This window comes from Coregonus clupeaformis, chromosome 33 (assembly GCF_020615455.1).
Source record: "Coregonus clupeaformis isolate EN_2021a chromosome 33, ASM2061545v1, whole genome shotgun sequence".
NCBI lineage: Eukaryota > Metazoa > Chordata > Actinopteri > Salmoniformes > Salmonidae > Coregonus > Coregonus clupeaformis.
The window spans coordinates 37,149,011-37,169,312 of NC_059224.1; the positions used below are offsets into that span (position 1 = coordinate 37,149,011).

Sequence of the window (20,302 nt, forward strand, 5' to 3'; positions counted from 1 at the left end):
TACCCATGTTTTACCCAAAAGGCTCAGACTTTTCCATTTCCATCTATGTGGGGCGGCACCCGTGTCTCACTGGGCCATGGATCCAGCGGACCTCAAATTCTACAGCTGCACCATTGAGAGCATCTTGACTGGCTGCATCATCGCTTGGTACGGCAACTGCAAGGCACCCTCGGCAGCCAGTCAAGATGCTCTCAATGGTGCAGCTGTAGAACTTGGTGCAGCTGTAGAACTTGGTGCAGCTGAAGAACTTGGTGCAGCTGAAGAACTTGTCGTACCAAGTGGTGATGCAGCCAGTCAAGATGCTCTCAATGGTGCAGCTGTAGAACTGTCAATAACACACTACAGGCCGCACGGTTAATGAAGGAGTCGGTTTGGCCGTCTATTGAATAGAGGGTGCCAATGTAAATCATCCAGGAGAGAATGGAACACAAGAGAGATCCGCTTTAATGAGCCGCGATGCTAAAGACGGGCCCCATGTCCATTTTGAAACCAAAGTGGCGTGGTGTTTTAAGGTATTTGGCTTAACAGCTTATATTCTCTCCAAGACCAGTATATAATATGCTAAATGTCAGGAGTCCTCTTTAGGGTCCAGTTGCTTTCCTATCTCATGTTATGTTTGTGAGTTATCTCTCGTGAGAGCACAACATAGAGGAGTTTTGCCCTCTCAGGCACGCTGTGGCTTTGTTTAACAAGGAAAAGCTCTTTTTTTTGGATCATGTAAATACACATACCTCCCTGCCATTCAAGTCCTCTATACCAGGCGGTGTCAGAGGAAGACCCAAAAAATTGTCAGACTCCAGCCACCTAAGCTATAGACTGTTTTCTCTGCTACCGCACGCCAAGCATTACCAGTGCACTAAGTCTGGAACCAACAGGACCCTGAATAGCTTCTACCACCAAGCCATGACTGCTAAATAGCTAACCGAACTACCGGAATTGACACTTTTTTGCATTAACTCTCCTGCACGGACTCTACCCACACACTCACACCGACACCCCAACACATACACTACATGCGCCCACACACAACATGTGCACACATGCAGCATACTGACACCACATACGCTGCTTATACTATCTATTAGCAATCCTGTTGCCTAGTCACTTTACCCCTACCTAACTTAGGGTTGTTACATTTACATTTGACATTTTAGTCATTTAGCAGACGCTCTTATCCAGAGCGACTTACAGTTTAGTGAATGAATACATTTTCATACTGGCCCCCCGTGGGAATCGAACCCACAACCCTGGCGTGGCAAACGCCATGCTCTACCAACTGAGCTACATGGGACTACGATACCAGTATCTCGATACTACGATACCTGATTTTCCATGGCAAAAAGGAAAAACACAACTGTATGTAAAATACTGTGTGCTATAGCTTGGAACAGAAACGTGACTGTGTTACAACACTGCTTGTTTCCAACATTAGGGCTGTTTTCCACAATAAATTTAGTCTGCTTCATGTTTTGTTTCCTTGCCACGATACCTCTGAGTATCGCGATACTGTTATTGTGACAAACCTACCTAACTACCTCAATTACCTTGTACCCCTGCACATCGACTCGGTACTGGAACTCCCTGTATATAGCCATGTTATTTTTACTCGTTATCGTTATTCACTGTATTTTTATAATATAATATGCCACTTTGCAGACGCTTTTATCCAAAGAGACTTACATACATTTTTGTGTATGGGTGGTCCCGGGGATCGAACCCACTACCCTGGCGTTACAAGCACCGTGCTCTACCAGCTGAGATATTTCTATTTTATTATTTAACTCTGCATTGTTGGAAAAGGACCCATTATTAAGCATTACACTGTTAGTCTACACCTGTTGTTCACAAAGCATGTGACAAATAAAATGTGATTTTGATCTGGTCTGACTTGGAGCCAAGGCTTTTCAGCTTTTACATAACAATGGCTAACTTAACTCCTCACAAAGCAACAGTCTTGAATTATGCAAAGGTGATTGATTCTGCTCTCCACAAGTCTTCTGCGTCACACTCCTGATGGCAACAATAACACTAGAGCTTACATTAACACAAAAAGCTGTAGCACTAACTCCAAAAAGTTTTGGGACACTGTAAAGTCCATGGAAAATAAGAGTACCGGTACCTCCTCCAAACTGCCCACTGCACTGAGGCTAGGAAACACTGTCACCACCGATAAATCTACAATAATCGAGAATTTCAACAAGCATTTTGCTACGGCTGGCCATGCTTTTTTTTTAAAAAATGTATGTGATTGTCCACACAAATGTGAAAATGTGCCTACGGCTTCAGTGGCATCAAAGAGTATAAAACTCTGGTGGCATAGCCTGATACACATGAATTCTGTAGAGTCATTGAGTTCTCATCCCTTTCAGTTTTAACGATGACAGACAGAAAATGTTTGGCCAGTGGTAAGAGCTCTCTTTAGGCCGTTGCTAGGAGATATGACATCTGATCTACAGTATATCCAGCAGTTCTGAGGAAACCTTTCATCGATTGTTTTCAGTGGGTATTCGTCATATTGAGAGAATGGAACATTCTTAAATGCTCAAGTTAGCACAGTCCTCCGATTACATGCTTGAGTTACCCCGCTGAAAGAGCACAAGTGATAGCTCTCTCCTGAAACTAATCGTAGGAAACGGTGTAAGTGTTTATCAATAGATTCTTGGCAGATTTCCAATTCGATATTAACATGTCAAGACAACAGCTAGATATACACTGAGACATTATGAAATCCAACAATACGACTGTTTAAATGGACATTATGTAATGCTCCCATACTAAACGTAGGCCTATACCTAACCATTACAGCTTGACCATAAAGACGAAGAGAGGATGAGAGTTGCGTGTCATTTCCTGTACATCTGGCAGCACATTCAACAAATAGTGTACAGGACTGGTCGCATACTAGCCCATCGATCAAAATTCATGACAACTTCAGGCGAACATGCTTCATCCATTCCTCATCCCTTTCAGATACAACGCTCATCTGGTTCACAAAAAAACAATTAGTAATCTAAAATTAACCTACTGACTGAGAAATGGGAATGGATATGACAATAGGCCAGCAAAGCTGAAACCGTGTGGGAGTGCTTGGACGCCCATACAAAGATACAATTGTTTGGCTTGTTACCACGGTGAATTTCAATAATACAAAGTGCTTGGCCGAGACAAAGGCCTCTGTTCAACATGGCTTCTGTGGAGACGCTTCACTACTAATTGAGTGTCTCAATCAAGATAATTTTGTTGGGGGGAATTAGCCCTTTTGGAGTGCCCATGACACAGCAAGGTCAGGACCCATTGCCTGAAGAGGTGCTGCAATTCATCACAAAAAGGAGCCTCTTGGAAAGATAAAGGTGTGATTAGGAGCCATTGTTATTCACCAGGGAATGGGGGATTTTGAGATTTAAAGGAGTGGTGGAGCTACACAATGTGCAACAGTGCTCAATGACATGGCCAAGGGAGCGCCACATCTCAGATGTCAAATGGACAAACTTTTCTGTGCTGGTAGTTAGTGCCTTCAGAAAGTATTCACACCCTTTTTTACTTTTCCACATTCTGTTGTGTTACAAGGTGGGATTAAAATGGATTTGTAATTTTTTCGTACTCATTGATGTGTTGGATTTGCCCCAAACATAACACTTTGTATTCAGGTCATATAGTTAATTTCTTTGCAGTTTTAATTTAGTGCCCTATTGCAAACAGGATGCATGTTTATTTTTTAATTCTGTATTTTTCACTCTGTTATTTAGGCTAATATTGTGGAGTAACTACAATGTTTTTGATCCATCCTCAGTTTTCTCCTATCACAGCCATTAAACTCTATAACTGTTTTAAAGTCACCATTGGCCTCATAGTGAAATCCTTGAGTGGTTTCCTTCCTCTCCGACAACTGAGTTAGAAAGGACGCCTGTATCTTTGTAGTGACTGGGTGTATTGATACACCATCCAAAGTGTAATTATTAACTTCACCATGCTCAAAGGGATATTCAATGTCTGCTTTTTTATTTGTTTACCCATCTACCAACAGGTGCCATTCTTTGCGAGGCACAAGGCAAAATCTACCTGGTCTTTGTGGTTGAATCTGTGTTTGAAATTCACTGCTCGCCTGAGGGACCTTACAGATAAATTGTATGTGTGGGGTACAGAGATGAGGTAGTCATAAAAACATTATGTTAAACACTATTATTGCACACAGAGTGACTCCATGCAACTTATGTGACTTGTCAAGCACATTTTTACTCCTGAATTTATTTTGGCTTACAAAAGGTGTTGAATACTTATTGACTCAAGACATTCAGCTTTTCAATTATAATGAATTTGTAAAAATGTCTAAAAACATTATTCCACTTTCACATTATGGGGTATTGTGTGTAGGCCAGTGACACAAAATCTCAATTGAATACATTTTTAATTCAGGCTGTAACAGAACAAAATGTGGAAAAAGTACAGGGGTGTGAATCCTTTCTGAAGGTACTGAAGCTGAAGGTACTCAGCCATTGTTTGCCTATTCCGTTGGTGCATTTCCATACTCAAATTATAAAAAATGTATAATGGAAAAGTGGTGCGTGCATATGTATTCACCCCCTTTGCTATGAAGCCCCTAAATAAAATCTGGTGCAACCAATTACCTTCAGAAGTCACATAATTAGCTAAATCAAGTCCACCTGTGTGTCACATGATCTGTCAAAAGGCCCCAGAGTCTGCAACACCACTAAGCAAGGCGCACCACCAAGTAAGCGGCACCATGAAGACCAAGGAGCTCTCCAAACAGGTCAGGGACAAAGTTGTGGAGAAGTACAGATCAGGGTTGGGTAAAAACATTTTTTATCAGAAACTTTGAACATCCCACAGAGCACCATTAAATCCATTATTACAAAATGGAAAGAATATGGCACCACAACAAACCTGGCAAGAGAGGGCCGCCCACCAAAACCACGGACCAGGCAAGGAGGGCATTAATCAGAGGCAACAAAGAGACCAAAGATAACCCTGAAGGAGCTGCAAAACTCCACAGCGGAGATTGGAGTATCTGTCCATAGGGTCACTTTAAGCCGTATACTCCACAGAGCTGGGCTTTACGGAAGAGTGGCCAGAAAAAGCCATTGCTTAAAGAAAAAAATAAGCAAACATTTGGTGTTCGCCAAAAGGCATGTGGGAGACTCCCCAAACATATGGAAGAAGGTACTCTGGTCAGATGAGACTAAAATTGAGCTTTTTGGCCATCAAGGAAAACGTTATGTCTGGCACAAGCCCAACACCTCTCATCACCCCGAGAACACCATCCCAGTGAAGCATGGTGGTGGCAGCATCATGCTGTGGGGATGTTTTTCCATCGGCAGGGACTGGGAAACTGGTCAGAATTTAAGGAATGATGGATGGTGCTAAATACAGGGAAATTATTGAGGGAAACCTGTTGTTTCAGTCTTCAAGAGATTTGATACTGGGATGGAGGTTCACCTTCCAGCAGGACAATGACCCTAAGCATACTGCTAAAGCAATACTCGAGTGGTTTAAGGGGAAACATTTAAATGTCTTGGAATGGCCTAGTCAAAGCCCACACCTCAATCCAATTGAGAATCTGTGTTATGACTTAAAGATTGCTGTACACCAGCGGAACCCATCCAACTTGAAGGAGCTGCAGCAGTTTTGCCTGCAAAATTTCCAGTGGCTCGATGTGCCAAGCTTATAGAGACATACCCCAAGAGACCTGCAGCTGTAATTGCTGCAAAAGGTGGATCTACAAAGTATTGACTTTGGGGGGGTGAATAGTTATGCACGCTCAAGTTCAGTTTTTTTGTCTTATTTCTTGTTTGTTTCACAGCAAAAAATATTTTGGCCACGTGAGAATCTCTGGTAATTTAACCAGCGGCGTGTATTCATAGATGACAAGGGAAGCCAGGCTTCCCCAAATATTTGATTAAGAAAACATTATTTATAAAATATTCTCTCATCTCTGTGTTTTAATAATTTTCCGTCAATTCACAAGTGGCTGAATCTCACTGGATAAATCATCAGAGCGAGGGAAACGGCTCCACTCTGTCAGTATTTGTAGTTCATGTATCTGATGCTGTCTGGACCAAAATAGTATAACATGTTGTCGCCGTAACATTTGATTGATTGATGCCAGCAAGAATTAGGCCTCCCTTTATAAAAATTTTAAAATAATAATAATAATAATAATAAGCCAATCAGCTTTGAGCTGAGCACAACTGTGGGTTGTCCTGGTGCAGCAAAATGCCCCCCCACGGGAGGCCAGTTTGGCTTCACACCAATCAAATGACTTCCTATGCAAAACGGTCATTTTCAGAAACACTTGTCTGTCTCTGGTCTGCTTGTGTTGATGTCCTGCAGTAGCTAGCTTGCTAAATAGTCAATTTCCTAAGCCATGGATGGAGATGGGGATTTGGACTTGTGGTTTTGACTTAATTCTCTGTACAGGCCAATGATTATAATGGCGATTTTGATCTAACCATAAATGTATATGATGTGCCACTGGCCTGAGACGATTGAAGTTCAATATGTAGCCTAGTAGGCTTACGTTGACTAGGTGGCTAATTTAGCTGGTTCATTGTTGCCCATGCGAGGAAGTTAGGCTAGCAAGCATTTTAGCTATGTAGCCTATGACAACAAAAACAAAAAGTATGACAGAGCCATAGACCGTTTTGCCAACATGAAAGAGAGGATGGCATTGGCGTTCAACTAGTCTACAAGTAGGGTGAGTAAACGTTTGTTTTACTTGTGCATGCGCGCACACACAGAAATCATTACCATGGACAGCCACATCATACTTAGCAACATTGGACTAAATTGTTTTTGGCATCTTTAAAGTTTGCTTTCAGTGTATTAAACTAAGCATATACAGCGTTGTTGATTTGATGTTTAAATGTTTAAGTTGAAATGGTGCTGGAAAAGCGGAGGCAGTGCTCCTGTTGTTTTTGTGCTGACTTGCGGTAACTCCGTGGTTCTAAATTAGTTGTTTAGTAAACTGTCATTTAAAACTTGCTTGACCATACTGCAGGTGAACTAACGGTTTGTTACATGCAATATTTGCTTGGTGGACTTCACTGGACAGATGTTGCTGTCCGGTTTTGTGATGAAACCAACGTGTGCAGTTGAATTTATTCCACCACTGTGTGACTTGTCTTTTTGTTGTCACGGCCTTATTGTATATCACGGTGGCGTGTGAATGAATGGAATGGAATGAATGAATGTTATAGAGCAAACGCAATTCTTACAACAGGTTGTAATATGGCTTTTTGACCAGCTTGGCTTGCGCAGTATTTTTACCCACTCGCCGCTACTGAATTTAAACTATTGCTTATAGGGCGCAAAATTGCTGGGGACATGGCTGGCAAGTGAGCTGAGTCACATACGCCTAAAAAAAAAACATACGGGACTGCGGTTTGGTTTGGGACCAGTTCTTGCAGTAGCGAATGGGAGTCAGACTGAAAGCAAGCAGGTGCAGGTGCAGGCAGGGTGCGGTATGAAAAGCTGCGGGTGCGGGCGGGATGAAGAAATCAGTCCTGCGCAGACCTCTACAACACCCAATGTGACCAAAGAAAATATGGTCAACATTTCTAAACAAGACACACAGGATATGATCTTTCGGTACTCTACTCCAGCCTAATAAAACAAAGCAATAAGAGCACATCACTGCATGCCACCGCTCTGTGAGGCAGAAGTCTGATCATAGGGCAGCAACCAAGATGATGCTTGTCTATACTATAGACTTAAAGTCACTATCTTTCATCTTTTCCACTGGTCTAGCCAGTCATCGGTTGCACAGCCAGTGGCAACCTAATCCCGCCTTCCCGGCCTACTAGGGCACCTGTCTTGGCCTGGCGATGTAACATTCTGGGCAGACGACCTGGATGCAACTTTGCTGCTTAGTGGAGTGGGGTGACAGGGTGCAGAGGAAGTCATAGGACTCAGGCCAAATTACCACCCTATGCTGACGTTACCATTACAAAATAGAACATCCACAGTGAGCTTATATTAGAGGACTTACATTACCTCTGTCGGTAAAGGCTGAACATGTGTTTATACAGTATAGGCTACACATCATTGATCATGTTACATCACTGATCATGTTCCTACCAAGTTGTGAAATAGCAACACTGCAGACACGTGGTGAGATTCCAAATACTTAAATGGCTTTCTGTATTTTTTTAACAGATCTGCTCCATCTCCCTCACATTCCTCCATGATCTGGGAATCCAGGGATGGGCACTGCTTCCACTCAGAGGGCAGACAGGTGAGCAGGAAGCCCCAGTGAACTCTGACCTTTTACCTCTGTGTGGAGGTAGAGACAGATCCGGTGCTCATGCATTGAACTCACATCCTGCCATGCTGAACAGATGTTCTGTAACACTCAAGGAATTGGCGTGGCTCTGTCGATGATGCACTCTAGTCTGTCATACAGGTCTGCCTGGGGGGGAAGTGTGGGAATGTGGTCGAATACTCCCATAATCAACAACAGAGCGTTTTCTTTTCTATATGATATACTTTTTGTACCCAGAAGTTGGAAAATGGCTGAATGTGTGGCTATACTACACTGAACAAAAATATAAACAAAACATGTGGTGTTTGTGCTGGTGACAAACGGCCACTAAAATGTGCAGTTTTGTCACAACACAATGCCACAGATGTCTCAAGTTGAGGGAGTGTGAAATTGGCATGCGACTGCAGGAATGTCCACCAGAGCTGTTGCCTGAGAGTTTAATGTTAATTTCTCTACCATAAGTCGCCACCAATGTCATTTTAGAAAATTTGGCAGTACGTCCAACCAGCCTAACACCCGCACACCACGTGTAACCACACCAGCCCAGGAACTCCACACCCGGCTTCCTCACCTGCGGGATCGTCTGAGACCACCCACCTGGACAGCTGATGAACTGGGTTTACACAACCGAAGAATTTCTGCACAAACTTTCAGAAACCATCTCAGGAAAGCTCATCTGCATGCTCAGAAGTGTGCTCTTCACGGATTATCCCAGTTTCAACTGTGCCTGGCAGATAGTGTGTACGGGGTCGTGTGGGCCAGCGGTTTGCTGATGTCAACGTTGTGAACAGAGTGCCCCATGGTGCCGGTGGAGTTATTGTATGGACAGGCATAAGCTACAGACAACGAACACAATTGCATTTTAATCGATGGCAATTTGAATGCACAGAAATACCGAGACGAGATCCTGAGGCCCATTGTCGTGCCATTTATCTGCCGCCATGATAATGCACGGCCCCATGTCGCAAGGATCTGTACACAATTCCTGGAAGCTGAAAATGCCCCAGTTCTTCCATGACCTGCATGCTCACCAGACATGTCACCCATTGAGCATGTTTGGGATGCTCTGGATCGACGTGTACAACAGCGTGTTGTGTGAGTAGATCTCAATTGCATTCTCCTCTCCTTCTCAAAACCCTATTGGATGAGAAATCCAGAGGTCCCTCCCCTCTGACCTTACTCCAATGGGTTTTGAGAAGGAGACGAGGAGTATACAATTGAGATTTTCCCTGTGTGTATAACCCAGATTTTCAGCAACCACCATGCCCTGCATACAGGCAGGTATCAACCCGCTTCAGGGCCCTACTCACACATGCATGGTGAACCACAGGTCTGAATCACTGCACATAATGTACGCAACACAGCCTACCTGGAGTTACAACATAGGCCTACATACTGGATCTCTGCCCCGCTTCAGTGCTGAGCAAGTAAACTCGCCCACACCCTCTTGCCTCATCTCTCTCTGTTGAGACTTCTAGCTCACTCAGGAAAAGAAAAAAAGAGAGAAAAAAATAAATAGATAAATAGATAAAAGAGAAGCAAATGGGTCTGATGTGTTCAATTAAATGGGGAATGAGTGATTTCTTTAAGTTTCTTAGATGCTCGGATATGTTACGTTATGTGCGCATGCGCAGCTTCACTAGAGACTTAAATTATGGCACCTGGTAATCATTTCACGGCAGACAATCAGGAGCACACAGCCCGTTGGTATGTAACTGCGAACAACTCACAGTCTAGCATTAATGTTTAAGTCACTTATATGTTTGATCACTGAACGTTTACCTCACTGTGTCGGTGTTAGTTGGCCGAGAGTAACTTGTAGCTCGCTGGGTGCGGTAGCTCAGCGACCCAGATACTGTATAGCATTAGGCTAACATTATCAGCCATTTGCGTTGTGCTGATTGTTGGAGCACTCTGCTGGTTTCTGGTGGCGGTGGTTTGGTTCGGTGATCCATGGTGGAGCACCGCGTTGTGTTGCGTTTGTGGGTCCTTTGGACGAGGCATGTGGTGGCATGGGTTCTGTGGCATCCGTGGCAACGGCGGAGTCGCTGTGCGCATGCTCCTCTGGCGCTAGGCATTCTGGGTGATGTAGTCAATGCTGTTTTAAGCCAGATTTGCCACATTTTTGGTGTTGTTGTAGGCTTATTTGATTTTCATTATTTATATTATATTATTTGAATAATATTTACATTATATTTGAATAATATATTGTCATTGTTTGTTGTAATTCAGGTTTATGACCAGTGGTCATTTGATTTCAAATAAACTAAAGGACAAAACACGAGTCATGACATTGTGTGCTTCCTGGTGAGCCTTTTCGGAGGGCTAAATAACGGAAAATCCAAACACTCATTGAGGGAGTTCTTGTTTTTAACAGGTTTAGCTGATTGAGGGGACTGTGGAAGGAGAGCGTGCATAAACTGTGGTTTTGGAGAGTTTCTATTTGGTTTCCTAGGACCACCAAATTACCCATGAGGATACACACACACACCTTCGTCCACAGCGAGTCAGGACTCCCAAACTGCGTTTTATCATGAGAAAATGGAAGGTCAGCTCTAACTGAAAAGGCAGATGGATGTAACCTCAATTTTGCCCAACATTTCTGAGCAAATAATTAAGTACAACGTCTGTTTCTTTGTTAAATTATTTTATATGAATGTGGCCTAATTGAGCTTTGTCTGTTGGGCCTCAAAATATTAAAAAACACAATCTGAAAGATTTCCTGCTGTTCAATGGTTTCATATACACACACACACACACACACACACACACTACCGTTTAAAAGTTTGGGGTCACTTAAGAAATGTCCTTGTTTTTGAAAAGCAATTCTTTGGTCCATTAAAATAACATCAAATTGATCAGAAATACAGTGTAGACATTAATGTTGTAAATGGCTATTGTAGCTGGAAACTGCTGATTTTTTATGGAATATCTACATTAGGCGTAGAGGCCCATTATCAGCAACCATCAGTCCTGTGTTCCAATGGCACGTTGTGTTTGCTAATCCAAGTTTATCATTTAAAAAAGGCTAATTGATCTTTAGAAAACCCTTTTGCAATTATGTTAGCACAGCTGAAAACGGTTGTGCTGATTAAAAAAAGCAATAAAACGGCCTTCTTGAGACTAGTTCAGTATCTGGAGCATCAACAATTGTGGGTTTGATTACAGGATCGAAATGGCCAGAAACAAATAACTTTCTTCTGAAACTCATCAGTCTATTCTTGTTCTGAGAAATGAAGGCTATTCTATGGGAGAAATTGCCAAGAAACTGAAGACCTCGTACAACGCTGTGTACTACTCCCTTCACAGAACTGGCTCTAACCAGAATAGAAAGAGGAGTGGGAGGCCCCAGTGCACAACTGAGCAAGAGGACAAATACATTAGTGTCTCGTTTGAGAAACAGACGCCTCACAGGTCCTCAACTGGCAGCTTCATTAAATAGTACCCGCAAAACACCAGTCTCAACATCAACAGTGAAGAGGCGACTCTGGGATGCTGACCTTCTAGGCAGAGTTGCAAAGAAAAAGCCATATCTCAGACTGGCCAATAAAAAGAAAAGATTAAGATGGGCAAAAGAACACAGACACTGGACAGAGGAAGCATCTCACAAAAGTGTTATGGACAGACGAATCGAAGTTTGAGGTGCTCGGATCACAAAGAAGAACATTTGTGAGACGCAGACCAAATGAAAAGATGCTGGAGGAGATGCCATCTGTCAAGCATGGTGGAGGCAATGTGATGGTCTGGGGGTGCTTTGGTGGTGGTAAAGTGGGAGATTTGTACAGGGTAAAAGGGATCTTGAAGAAGGAAGGCTATCACTCCATTTCGCAAAGCCATACCCTGTGGACGGCACTTGATTGGAGCCAATTTCCTCCTACAACAGAACAATGATCCAAAGCACAGCTCCAAACTATGCAAGAAGTACACTGCTCAAAAAAATAAAGGGAACACTTAAACACCACAATGTAACTCCAAGTCAATCACACTTCTGTGAAATCAAACTGTCCACTTAGGAAGCAACACTGATTGACAATACATTTCACATGCTGTTGTGCAAATGGAATAGACAACAGGTGGAAATTATAGGCAATTAGCAAGAGACCCCAATAAAGGAGTGGTTTTGCAGGTGGTGACCACAGACCACTTCTCAGTTCCTATGCTTCCTGGCTGATGTTTTGGTCACTTTTGAATGCTGGCGGTGCTTTCACTCTAGTGGTAGCATGAGACGGAGTCTACAACCCACACAAGTGCCTCAGGTAGTGCAGCTCATCCAGGATGGCACATCAATGCGAGCTGTGGCAAGAAGGTTTGCTGTGTCTGTCAGCGTAGTGTCCAGAGCATGGAGGCGCTACCAGGAGACAGGCCAGTACATCAGGAGACGTGGAGGAGGCCGTAGGAGGGCAACAACCCAGCAGCAGGACTGCTACCGCCGCCTTTGTGCAAGGAGGAGCAGGAGGAGCACTGCCAGAGCCCTGCAAAATGACATCCAGCAGGCCACAAATGTGCATATGTCTGCTCAAACGGTCAGAAACAGATTCCATGAGGGTGGTATGAGGGCCCGACGTCCACAGGTGGGGGTTGTGCTTACAGCCCAACACCGTGCAGGACGTTTGGCATTTGCCAGAGAACACCAAGATTGGCAAATTCGCCACTGGCGCCCTGTGCTCTTCACAGATGAAAGCAGGTTCACACTGAGCACATGTGACAGACGTGACAGATTCTGGAGACGCCATGGAGAACGTTCTGCTGCCTGCAACATCCTCCAGCATGACCGGTTTGGCGGTGGGTCAGTCATGGTGTGGGGTGGCATTTCTTTGGGGGGGGCCGCACAGCCCTCCATGTGCTCGCCAGAGGTAGCCATTAGGTACCGAGATGAGATCCTCAGACCCCTTGTGAGACCATATGCTGGTGCGGTTGGCCCTGGGTTCCTCCTAATGCAAGACAATGCTAGACCTCATGTGGCAGGAGTGTGTCAGCAGTTCCTGCAAGAGGAAGGCATTGATGCCATGGACTAGCCCGACCCGTTCCCCAGACCTGAATCCAATTGAGCACATCTGGGACATCATGCCTCGTTCCATCCACCAACGCCACGTTGCACCACAGACTGTCCAGGAGTTGGCGGATGCTTTAGTCCAGGTCTGGGAGGAGATCCCTCAGGAGACCATCCGCCACCTCATCAGGAGCATGCCCAGGCGTTGTAGGGAGGTCATACAGGCACGTGGAGGCCACACACACTACTGAGCCTCATTTTGACTTGTTTTAAGGACATTACATCAAAGTTGGATCAGCCTGTAGTGTGGTTTTCCACTTTAATTTTGAGGGTGACTCCAAATCCAGACCTCCATGGGTTGATAAATTTGATTTCCATTGATAAATTGTTGTGTGATTTTGTTGTCAGCACATTCAACTATTTAAAGAAAAAAGTATTTAATAAGATTATTTCATTCATTCAGATCTAGGATGTGTTATTTTAGTGTTCCATTTATTTTTTTGAGCAGTGTATTTAGGGAAGAAGCAGTCAGCTGGTATTCTGTCTATAATGGAGTGGCCAGTACAGTCACCAGTCAACCCTATTGAGCTGTTGTGGGAGCAGCTTGACCGTATGGTACTTAAGAAGTGCCCATCAAACCAATCGAACTTGTGGGAGGTGCTTCAGGAAGCATGGGGTGAAATCTCTTCAGATTACCTCAACAAATTGACAACTAGAATGCCAAAGGTCTGCGAGGATTCTTTGACGAAAGCAAAGTTTGAAGGACACAATTATTATTTCTATTAAAAATCATTATTTCTAACCTTGTCAATGACTACATTTCCTATGCATTTTGCTATATGTCCTATTCAAACTCATTTCAGGTATGTTTTCATGGAAAACAAGGAAATGTCTAAGTGACCAAACTTTTGAACGGTGGTGGGTGTATGTATATATATATATATATACATACATACATACATACATACACACACCCCTTCACATCTGATGGTGTTCAATTAACGATTGATTCTTTAACTGCTTCAAGCATAGTACAACTCTTAACCTATCATTACTCCATTAGTCTTTGTAAACAATACATAGGTCCAAAATCAGTATAAAATGTATGTCATTCTCATGGACCATGAGTCCTTGTATCCACAACTCTATGTGAGAGTGTTTGCATTTCCTCAGCCCTCAGAACTAGTCCTACACTAAACTTTGTGGCGGAGCTGCTGTTGGGCTGAAATACAAAATCAGTATCGTGGTTTTCAGTGTCAGCATTGCAGCTTTATCAAAAATCTAAGAATACAGTCCATAATGGAGAGAAGAGGGAGGAGGAGCAGTTGGATGACTGATATACATATGGTAATATTACCCATGTGAATCAGAGGAGGCTGGTGGGAGGAGCTATAGGAGAACAGCTGTGTAATTTCTGGAGTGCCATACATGGAACTGCGTCAAACATGTGGTTTCCATATGGTTGATACAGTTCCATTTATTCCATTCCAGCCATTACAATGAGCCCGTTCTCCTATCGCTCGTCCCACCAGCCTCCTCTGGTGTGAATAGGCTATTCAAATTCTCTCTTGTGGTTTGGAGAATGGTAAAAATATACAGGTCCATATCTTACCACCACAATATAACACTTCTCATTTCTAAAATATGAAAATTGCTACTGCCCTCAATGTTCTCCCAAACACAGTACTTTCCCTAAATTCTCATTTAACCAAGAGTAGACAATATTATGTTGAGAGGGACTTCTGAGAAGCTATGTAGCAATGAGTCATGCAAGATACTCAGAATCATGCCAGCTTTAGCTGTCATTTACCTGACTGTTCCTAAAAGGAACAGCCCTGTAAGTAACTACGGATCTAATGTGTAAAGAGGTTACTCATATGCGGAGGATGGGGGACAAATCAGCACAACAGTGCATAGGCAGTCCTGTCACAGATTCCAAACCCACACTCCTCCACACTCCTCCGACAAGGTACTACCCTGGCAGTTCAGCAAGCTCTTATCTTGCCTGCCTTGGCTCAGAGGTAACCTCGCTGTCTGTAACTTGCTCATCAAGGTCTCATTACACATAGTGCATTCGGAAAGTATTCAGACCGCTTGACTTTTTCCACATTCTGTTACGTTACAGCCTTATTCTAAAATGGATTACATTTGTAAAAATCTTTAAGCTTCACACAATACCCCATAATGACAAAGCGAAAACAGGTCTTGAAATCTTTGCAAATCCATTAAAAATAAACACACAAATACCTTATTTACATAAGTATTCAGACCCTTTGCTCTGAGACTCAAAATTGAGCTCAGGGGCATCCTGTTTCCATTGATCATCCTTGAGATGTTTCTACAACTTGATTGGAGTCCACCTGTGGTAAATTAAATTAATTGGACATGATTTAGAAAGGCACATACCGGTCTATATAAAGGTCCCAGTTGACAGTGCATGTCAGAGCAAAATCCAAGCCATGAGGTCGAAGGAATCGTCAGTAGAGCTCCGAGACAGGATTGGGTCGAGGCACAGATCTGGGGAAGGGTACCAAAAAAAGTCTGCAGCATTTAAGATCCCCAAGAACACAGTGGCCTCCATCATTCTTAAATGGAAGAAGTTTGGAACCACCAAGACTCTTCCTAGAGCTGGCCTCCCGGCCAAACTGAGCAATCGGGGGAGAAGGGCCTTGGTCAGGGAGGTGACCAAGAACCCGATGGTCACTCTGACAGAGCTCCAGAGTTCCTCTGTGGAGATGGGAGAACCTTCCAGAAGGACAACCATCTCCGCAGCGCTCCACCAATCAGGCCTTTATGGTAGAGTGGCCAGACGGAAGGCACTCCTCAGTAAAAGGCACTCCTCAGTAAAAGTCACATGACAGCCCGCTTGGAGTTTGCCAAAAGGCACCTAAAGGACTCTCAGACCATGAGAAACAAGATTATGTGGTGTGATGAAACCAAGATTGAACTCTTTGGCCTGAATGCCAAAGCGTCACGTCTGGAGGAAACCTGGCACCATCCCTACGGTGACGCATGGTGGTGGCAGCATCATGCTGTGGGGATGTTTTTCAGTGGCAGGGACACTAGTCAGGATCGAGGGAAAGATGAACGGAGCAAAGTACAGAGAGATCCTTGAACACCTGCTCCAGAGTGCTCAGGACCTCAGACTGGGGCGAAGGTTCACCTTACAACAGGTCAACGACTCTAAGCACACAGCCAAGACAACGCAGGAGTGGCTTCGGGACAAGTCTCTTAATGTCCTTGAGTGGCCCAGCCAAAGCCTGGACTTGAACCTGATCAAACATCTCTGGAGAGACCTGAAAAAAGCTGTGCAGCGACGCTCCCCATCCAACCTGACAGAGCTTGAAAGGATCTGCAGAGAAGAATGGGAGAATCTCCCCAAATACAGGTGCGCCAAGCTTGTAGTCATACCCAAAAAGACTTGAGACTGTAATCGCTGCCAAAGGTGCTTCAACAAAATACTGAGTAAAAGGTCTGAATACTTATTTAAAGGGTGATAATGACATTTATTTTTATTATACATTTGATATAATTTCTAAAATCCTGTTTTTTCTTTGTCATTATGGGGTATTGTGTGTAGATTGAGGGGGGGGGGACATTTGAATCCATTTTGGAATAAGGCTGTAACGTAACAAAATGCGGAAAAAGTCAAAGGGTCTGAATACTTTCCGAATGTACTGTACGTTGCAAATTCAAGTCGAGGTGTTCTATGCATTATTTATCAGCAGGCCTTGACGATCCTCATGTTCAGCACTTTGTAATTTCTAAGCATTTTGCTCTTGGCCCGGTGCAACCAAACACTGCTCAGAGGGCAATGTGGCTCCCAGACACCTAATCAGCCAGTTGAAAGTGGGAACCCCTGGCACAATGTTTTTGTGAATGAACTTGGAAAGAGTGTTGACGGGTAAAACAGGACTAAGTATCAAGTGATTACACTCACAGTACTATAGACAGACTTCCCTACTATATGAGAATGTGATGACACTTGAAGCGGTTGTGTATGTTCTTCACAAACCAAAAGTAGTCTGACATAAGTCTTACATTTACATGTAATCATACATCACATACACAAGAGTGATGACCTGTTCAGCATCAACTTCCTAGTTCCTACAGACAGTAGCTATTGGTCTTGCAGTTGAGGTACAAGCTATCCTGAAAGGGGATCAGGTGATATTGAAAGGGCTGTTGAAATCAATACTTTGATTGATTACAATGATTCCACCACACCAGTCTGAACCATGTAGGCTATTGATAATTAGGGTTTGTGTCCACAGTAACCCCTGCATTCATAGCCATTCCCAGGCTTGTTGTGTGGCATCTTACCTGTATAGCCTGCAACCCAGCCCCACTGTGACACCATTGCCAACATCCATTTGAACATTATTCCTTCAATGAGCCAGAAAGTGCGGCTGTCCATTATTCTGAGAGGCTGAAGAAGAATGCAGTAGAGGCAATACGAAGGGATTGCTACACAGTTATTGATGAACACAAAGATGAAACGAAGTAATGAGTTCAGGAGTACCCAGCCCAGGTTGCGGGCGCCTTCTAGAAGTTGTGCCATACTGATGCACACTGCCTGTGAAAATAGGGAGAAAACCAGTTAGCTAACAAACATTTCCGAGTGGTACATTTCTAATGTGAGTTGCTAAAAACTTGACAAATATGACATTGCTCAGAAAACATCGCTAACGTTAGCTAAGACAATCATGCCGATATCTAACTAGCTAACGTTAGTTGGCTAGCTAAATATTGTTCGGCCGTTCTAAATAGGAGGATGCATGACAACCTAACAACAAACGTTAGCTAACTAACTACCTGAAAATGGAGGCAGCCTTTCTAGAGACTAACGTTAGGCTCCGTTATCCATTTTGTAGTATCAATACGTTTTATAGCTACACAAGATGCTGCTAGCTAGCTAATATCATTGAGCAGGACTCAGGCCAATTTCCGCCGGTTTTAAATCATGTCTCCACATCTTGCAAGTCCAGTACAACGAGGTCATTGAATGAACAGACCCACAACACAGTTGACTACGTCCAGTAGTAGCTCCCATCCCAACTTACTTAGCTGGCTAGCCATTCAGGGAATTTTGTAAATATAAAGCCATTACCGGTGTTGGAATCTTGAACCCGAGCAAGAGTCAACTAACTACTAGCTAATGTTAGGCCAATCAAATGATGCTTTGACTGAAGCAGGCGTCAAACATACCCATACAAGCTAGCTGCCGGCCGTTACTTAACGTTAGTAGCTAAGCTAGCTAACGTAAACCTGGTAGCTAACTTTAGCTTTATAGCGGTATAACGGGGTTTGCAGTGCTGGATAGACGCGGTTTTTAGCTGGCTAACTAATAAGCCACCAATGCCACTCACAACATAACAATTTCCATCTTCAATAACGACACAGTCAATGTGGCTAGCTACCAATACCATTGGTTTTGTAAGGTGTTGGTACAAAGTCCGATTTTATTTTATTCCGCGCCAATGTTTTATTAGCTGGCTACCTAGTCTTTGCGTGGTTAGCTTAACCTGGCTTTTTTTTAGCTACAACGGCGAGAAAATCAAAATCACTGTCAGAGGTATCAGCAAATGGCTAGTTAACTAAACATCAATGTTCTTAGCACTCGATCATCCTACTGTTACTCACCCAATCTTAGTAGCTACTGTTCCCCCGTCCAAATGTTACTGCCGGACGATACAACATAGATAGCTGGCTTAAAAGGACGAATACCAAGTCACATGTATTAACTTAACATGTTAGATCCTTAAACATTGAGTTATGTATCATATTGTATATGTGCCATTCACACAATGTTAGTAAACGTTCACACTCCCGTCACGGCTAGCTAGCCGCTATCCATGTACCTAATTAGCTGCTCATTTAGCGTCGCTGGGTGTTTCTCAATCAATGGCACTCGAATAATTCCATCGATGCAACATCAGTTAGCTAGTACTTTAGCTAGCAAGCAGGATAGCTAGACATAATTTCTATCTACTTCTCTTGCGTCTCCTTTAATCCAATTGCAACAATTCCTTGATGGAAGAGCCATTTAACACGCCTTTATTGTTTTAGTGCAAAGGCGGCAGCGTTCCAGTTTGTACATCGGAGTATATTTAATGTTCTAATTCTGCTGTCTGCTCCGCTAGTTCGACTGACCCGTTCGATTATCGCTAGCTATTTATGCAGCGGCCACCAGAGGAGAATCTCATTTATGACGACGCTGAGAAAACGTGGATCTGCGCAAGCTCTGACTGACAAACCACGGGCTGCACCAACCACCAAATGCTTTTGAGCCAGAGATGATGAACCAATCGCCTGGTTGCCGTCTCTGTTCAGCTATTACGTTCCACTCCTTGCCACTCCTGTCATTTGCCAAAGAGGCTGGCCTTTCTGTAATCTTTAATGATAGAATGTTCATGAGATCACAGGATTTTATCCTGATTCGATAACCCTCACAGCTATCATCCAATCAAACATGTTTATGCAAATTTGCCTGATTCATACATTTGATTGGAAATATTCTAACATTGGGTCATAGAGATCCTATTAAATTACATTATTATAATTCCGTATTCTATGCATTGGGCATTCTGACGTAATACATTTAATCGTAAACGAAAACATTTGGGGCGAAGAAAACAGAGGATTCCCGTTTATTGCATTTTTACCACCAACCAATTTGATCACATCACACCAGAGAAGCTCTCGCCATTCAAACTTTACCGCCAGGTCATTGTGAACGCTGTAGCATATTTTATATCCAGCAAGCAAAAGCAAGGTGCTCTTTGGCAAGGAGTGGCATGTTAGCAAACAAACTGGTACCCAGACCAATAAGCCATTACATTTGAGTCAAATAAATAGCACCGGTGCATAGGCCTATTCAGCCCATAGCTGAAACGTATAATATAAATGAACTGTACCTAACAACTCAACATATCATTTTGTTAAGGACAGAGCAAATAACTCAGGGCAGAGAGCGCTGCACCCACAGTGCACTAAGTGGGTAGCAGAAAATAAATTGATCAAAGACTGTAGTC

The 20,302-nt window shown here is 43.4% G+C and overlaps 1 protein-coding gene across 1 annotated transcript in view; it reads right to left on the reverse strand.

Moving 5' to 3' along the window:
* The window catches only part of LOC121549099 (acyl-CoA:lysophosphatidylglycerol acyltransferase 1-like), a 63,754-nt gene extending 44,254 nt beyond the window's left edge, over positions 1–19,500 (reverse strand). Inside the window, exons 1-3 of the mRNA XM_041860934.2 lie at positions 19,130–19,500; positions 18,912–18,978; positions 17,592–17,844 (exon numbers count right to left, since the gene is read on the reverse strand). Coding sequence (XP_041716868.2) covers positions 17,592–17,829 — 238 coding nt within the window. The 5' untranslated portion in view covers positions 17,830–17,844; positions 18,912–18,978; positions 19,130–19,500. The remainder of the gene's footprint in view (positions 1–17,591; positions 17,845–18,911; positions 18,979–19,129) is intronic.
* Positions 19,501–20,302: the final 802 nt, after the last annotated feature.